Consider the following 5,846-nt stretch of genomic DNA (forward strand, 5'->3'; position numbering starts at 1 on the left):
GCCTTGTTAGCTTTCTGATTGGTCAGGGGTATGCTGACCTAATCCTGACCCCATTCCACATGGAGAGGAGAGCACAGAGCAGCACTGGTGAAATCCAGCAGACGTTATCAGACGTTGGGAAGATCTTCATAATACTGTACATTTACACTGGGGCCCGGAGGAGGCAGATTAGACCCTTAGACTCAGATTTGGGCTCCCAGGAGCTTTTAATGATTTAATGAATGGCTGAAGGGACGAATAGAGGAGTGGCTGGAGGCACCAGTCAGTCAGTCAGTCAGTCAGTCAGTATTACCTCTCGATGTCATACGGGAAGCAAAAACGAGGAAGTGACTGCAGACACTCCTGCAAGAGAGAGAGAGAGAGAGAGAGAGAGAGAGTGACACAGAGAGAGTGAGACAGAGAGAGTGAGAGAGAGAGAGAGAGAGAGAGAGACACAGAGAGAGAGAGAGAGAGAGAGAGAGAGAGAGAGAGACACAGAGAGAGTGAGAGAGAGAGAGAGAGAGAGAGAGAGAGACAGAGAGAGTGACACAGAGAGAGTGAGAGGGAGACAGAGAGAGTGAGAGAGAGAGAGAGAGAGAGAGAGACAGAGAGAGTGACACAGAGAGAGTGAGAGGGAGACAGAGAGAGTGAGTGAGAGAGAGAGAGAGAGAGAGAGAGCGAGAGAGAGAGAGAGTGAGAGAGACACAGAGAGAGTGAGAGAGAGAGACAGAGAGAGTGACACAGAGAGAGTGACAGAGAGAGAGAGTGAGAGAGAGAGAGAGGGAGAGAGAGAGACAGAGAGAGTAAGACAGAGAGAGTGAGAGAGAGAGAGAGAGAGAGAGGGAGACAGAGAGAGTGAGTGAGAGAGACACAGAGAGAGTGAGAGAAACACAGAGAGAGTGAGAGAGAGACAGAGAGAGTGACACAGAGAGAGTGACAGAGAGAGAGAGCGAGAGAGAGAGAGAGATTGAGAGAGAGAGAGAGAGAGAGAGAGACAGAGAGAGTGTGAGAGAGAGAGACAGAGAGAGAGAGCGAGAGAGAGAGACAGAGAGAGAGAGATTGAGAGAGAGAGAGAGAGAGAGAGAGAGAGAGAGGTAGCGAATAAGTGTGGTTGCTATGGTTTCCTCTCTTCATTTTCCTCTTTCAGTAATAAAAATAAAAAAAGACCAACAATGAAAAATTGGTCATTTTTAAGGACGAACCTCGTCACTGAAGTCCTCCGGAAACTGAAACAGCACCCCAGGATCTAAACATCAGCAGATACAACACACACACACACACATACACACCAACACACACACACACACGCACACACACAGCAACACACACACACACAGTTACTGCTGCGTTCGGCCTTCAGCCTGAGGCCTCGCTGGTTTCTGCAGCGAGCAGAGAGGATGTGGTTGAATGAAGTCATTGAGTTTCTGATGCAGTCCCACAAACGGCACCTTCCTGCTCCAACCCACCACCACCACCACCAGCACCACCACCACCCCCTTCTCCACCACCTTCTCTCTAACCTGCACCAGCAAACATCTGCTCCAGCTGCTCCAGCTTTAACTGATCAATATTAGAAGAGCACAGGCTCTGGCCACCCCCCCCCCCCCCCCACCCCCTCTGACCAGTCCTTAGTCCATTTCCTCTCTTGGTTCACCAACATGCTGACTAACTGCTAGCTGTGGCTAATACTAGCGTGCTAACCAGCCACGCTAGCCGGCCTTGGACTGCTCCCATGGCGACTGGCAGAGCCCTGTGGTTTTCTGGCTGGGTCATGTGACGGGAAGAAGAGCTACCACCACCTAGCATCACCCCGCAGGAGCCGGGCCCTAAGTGTGTGTGAGAGTGTGTGTGCTCACCCTTGTCTCTGGCAATTGGACAGGAGGCTTGGAAGAACCAGTAGAACGTCCTTTCCGGGTTTTCTCTGAAAAGAGCAGCACAGCAGTGTTTCATTCGGTCACACCTGAGCACAACCTCAGCTGGCTGTCGGTTGCCAGATATTTAAAAAAATGCATAATTTAAGATAACAATATTATAAGATACATAAGTCATAATCCCGCTTCTCTATCTGACAGTCTGATGGATGAGTCTGAGTTTGGTGAATGCCAGGAGAACATTACTTGCCTGACTGCAATGTACCAACTGTAAAGTTTGGAGGAGGAGGGATCATGCTATGGGGTTGTTTTTAGGGTTTTTTACAGTAGAAGCTCCAGATCTGATCAGAACAGATAAAGCAGCTGAACATGAATCCAGTAAAAAGGAGAAACAAGAGCTTCTCATTCTGAAGAAAGAAAGTAGTGAGATCTTGTCGGTGAGCTAGTCTGAAGAACAGAGCTCGGTTCCTCCAGGGTTCTCCTGGACGCCCCCCAGTCCAGCCAGCACAGCGTGGAGGATGTGTTCAACTCCATCATCATCAGCAGCAGCAGCAGCAGCAGCTCACCTGATTTACCATCATTAAGCCCTGATTTACCACCAAACCAGGTGTTGATCTGAGGAGAACTCTAAATAATACTAGACTCCATGAGAGAGGAGAACTTTGGAGATGTTCTGATGATGAACACAGTGATGGAGAACCACCTCCACCACCACTTTCTGTAGGAGTGTGTATTAACGTAGCTAGTCTAACGAGTCTGAGGCCTGACCCAAGCTGATGGTCAATTTAAAACCCGGAACCTAAACTACTGCAGAGAGACCACCCTACATAATCAGTTTCTAATAAATTCCAAATAAAAATATTAATATTTAGAGCATTTACTTATTTGCAGATATGTCCACTGCTCAAAAACAGCTGCTCAAATAATGTAAATAAATGATTATTAAGTTAATAAGTTATTATTGAAATGTAAACAACACAGTACTAATATCTGAACTCTGAGAGCATTCAGAAATCACTATGGTGAAACAATAACCTCGACGGCCAATCACAGCTCTCATGTCTCGGCCGGCTCTCCACTAGTCTTTGACATTGCTGTTGGGACTTTCTGAGAGTAAATGGCCACCCAGCCTGACCTGCTGGAAGATTGCCCGCAGAGGTCCCCTCCACCTGCGTCAGACCAGCTGCCCCCTACCAGTCCCACCACCACCCATACCAGACCAGCGGCACACCCTCCTACCACCTGACCATGTTCAAACCTGAATGGACTCTAATAAACCATCTGCACTATTAATAATATCACCATTATTAACTATCTGCTGTATCTGGTTTGGTCATTTTTATTAATAATTAATAAATAGTTCTGATCAGAGGAGGACGGGTCGGGTCCCCCTTGTGAGTCTTGGTTCCTCCCAAGGTTTCTTTCTCCAGCTCTGAGGGAGGTTCTCCTTGCCACTGTCGCCGTTGGGGTCTGCTCACTGGGGGTCTTGTCAAATGACCTGACCTGAACCCTACATTTAGTCTAACTGAACCCTTCTGTTTGATTTAGTCCTCATCTCGGTGTTTAGATTAGAGCTTTGGTCAGGATCCAGTCCCATACTGTGCTTTTAGAAGAGTCCCGTCACTGGTCGTACCTTCATGCACCCATCCACAGTTGGGACTGTGTGTGTATGATGTGTATCTATGTGTGTGTGTGTGTGTTTGTCTGACTGTGTGTGTGTGTGCTCAACCTTCTGCTAGGCCACATCCTCCCATCATGCACCTGGGGCCATATTCATAAAACAAACATCCGCCCAACATGAAGGCACAGCTCAGACTAGGCCCAGACGCACAGCCCTGAAGGCCTTTTCTCGGGCTGGCTGGAAAGTGGCCTCCACTAACTCGGCTAACCTGACGGCTTAGGCGGGGAGACTTGGTTAGACTGGCTGGGCCGACGTCACTGACATTTAGTGCATTAGTTAGAGGAAGGCCTTGTTTCTGAGGGCAGAATCTCACACTGAGGGCCTGAGAGAGACACTGTAGACAGGTAATAACGTCCGGGTTTTGGAAATGACCCAAACCGGCTTGTTTTTGAGCCAGATTGTTGATCTGTAAAGATTTTAAATGAGTGAACTACACCTAGTTCTCTAAATTCTCAGATATCTGATCTGTCCATTTACACACTTATCATCATAAGGATTGGGCTTATATTAAAAACAAATAATAATAATAATAAAATAATAATTAAAAGAAAGAAAAAAAAAAAAAAAAAAAAATATATATATATATATATATATATATATATATATATATACTGCAAGAACATATGTAAGTATCATATAAGGTAGTAAATATATATTTAATTAAATATTAATTATAGTATTACATATATGTCACATTTTGTCAATGTTATGTAAATAAAAATTTTATAATGTGAATCTGGCCATTTTACACTATACACTATTTTAGAATTCCATGATGAATGGACCAATAAAAATGCTCCAAAATTACTGAATTATATAATCAAATATTTTGAAATTGTTTATTAAAAGATAAGTAATTAATCAAGTACATTTTTAAGTATTCATTTTCTAATTTTCTATATTATAAATATATATTTTTCTTATGTATCATATTAAATTGTATATCTAACATATCCTATAATTTACCATCAACTAAAACCATAAAATATGTTAAATATGTGGCACATACATTATATATATATATATATATATATATATATATATATATATATATATATATATATATATACATGTATATTGATACAGCATGGCATTAATGTCACACACCTTGTGACAGACTTCAGTAGATGTGTATATAATTTTATGGAATATATATATATATATCGCACTATACATTTGAAATCCATATTTTGCCGTAGAGCAGATTTCCGTACGAGTAAAAAGCCCAAAACAAGACAACATGTTGCTATCATGACAAAGTGCCTTTCCAGGAAATGACCCACTGATGCAACCGACACACTTACACACACTATTCAAGTGTCCAGACGCTGTTATTCTTTTACACACACCTTACAGAATAACCCCCTGCCATCGCTGGCCACGGTACCGAAGCCTATATGGTGAATACAGGGATTTCTCCCCAATTCGGCCTTAAGAAGAGTTCACCAGCCAGCCGGCTGGCCAGACAGCCAGACAGTGAAAGAGAGAGAGAGAGAGAGAGAGAGAGAGAGAGATCGAGCTTGAGAAGGACTTACTTCAGTCTGGATCCCATGTTGCAGCAGTAGGATGGAGTCCATAAGTGGCTTATAGAAGTTCTTGCGCTGAGAGTGTCATCATTGTTCAGCTAACAGCAGCTTGTCAAACACACACATACATATATATATATATATATATACACACACACACACACACACACTCTCACACACACATTTACACTGTCACATAACCAAGTGGATAAGCAGAAGACAGCTAAAGCTAAGGCTTACTTCCTGATCTGGGTGCAAATTCGTGTGTGTGTGTGTGTGTGTGTGTGTGTGTGTGTGTGTGTGTGTGGTCTAGGTCTCTGTGACGACTGTGGCTGTGTTTCCTTCTCTTCACATCTCCAGCCTTGCTGTCACTGCCTTTCTTCCTCTTTCTTCACAGAACAGCTATGATTGCACGTTTGATTCTCACAGATCTGCATATTTGCACACATACGGCTGTGTGAAAAAATCAGGACACCCCCCCACACACATTTATCACTCCTTCAAATGTGTAGAATCAGACTCAGGAGCAGAAGATCAGCTGCAGATGATCAGAACATGGTTGGAGAGGATTATTCTGGAGGAGTCTTAGTGTCTTATTTAAACCTCAGATGTTTAGTCTGGTCTGATCTGGATTGATGTTGAAGTTGAAGTGAGGTGGTGAAGAAGATCACCATCATGGCCAGATCCAGAGAGCTCTCTGAGGCCTTCAGATAGAAGGGTGGAGATGTTGTAGCTGAGTCTGGGAAGAGGTTTAAGAAGATCTCAGAACAGTTAGAGATCAGCCGCCGT

At 44.0% G+C, this 5,846-nt stretch overlaps 1 protein-coding gene across 2 annotated transcripts in view; it reads right to left on the reverse strand.

Moving 5' to 3' along the window:
* The window catches only part of dennd1c (DENN domain containing 1C), a 26,072-nt gene extending 20,779 nt beyond the window's left edge, over positions 1-5,293 (reverse strand). The window contains exons 1-4 of one of the 2 annotated variants that reach the window (XM_072656748.1): positions 5,067-5,293; positions 1,836-1,900; positions 1,182-1,225; positions 293-342 (exon numbers count right to left, since the gene is read on the reverse strand). In XM_072656748.1, the coding sequence (XP_072512849.1) occupies positions 293-342; positions 1,182-1,225; positions 1,836-1,900; positions 5,067-5,083 (176 nt within the window). In that variant the 5' untranslated portion in view covers positions 5,084-5,293. The remainder of the gene's footprint in view (positions 1-292; positions 343-1,181; positions 1,226-1,835; positions 1,901-5,066) is intronic. The other variant, XM_072656749.1, reaches the window with a different exon arrangement.
* Positions 5,294-5,846: the final 553 nt, after the last annotated feature.

This window comes from Salminus brasiliensis, chromosome 15 (assembly GCF_030463535.1).
Source record: "Salminus brasiliensis chromosome 15, fSalBra1.hap2, whole genome shotgun sequence".
NCBI classification, from domain to species: Eukaryota; Metazoa; Chordata; class Actinopteri; order Characiformes; family Bryconidae; genus Salminus; species Salminus brasiliensis.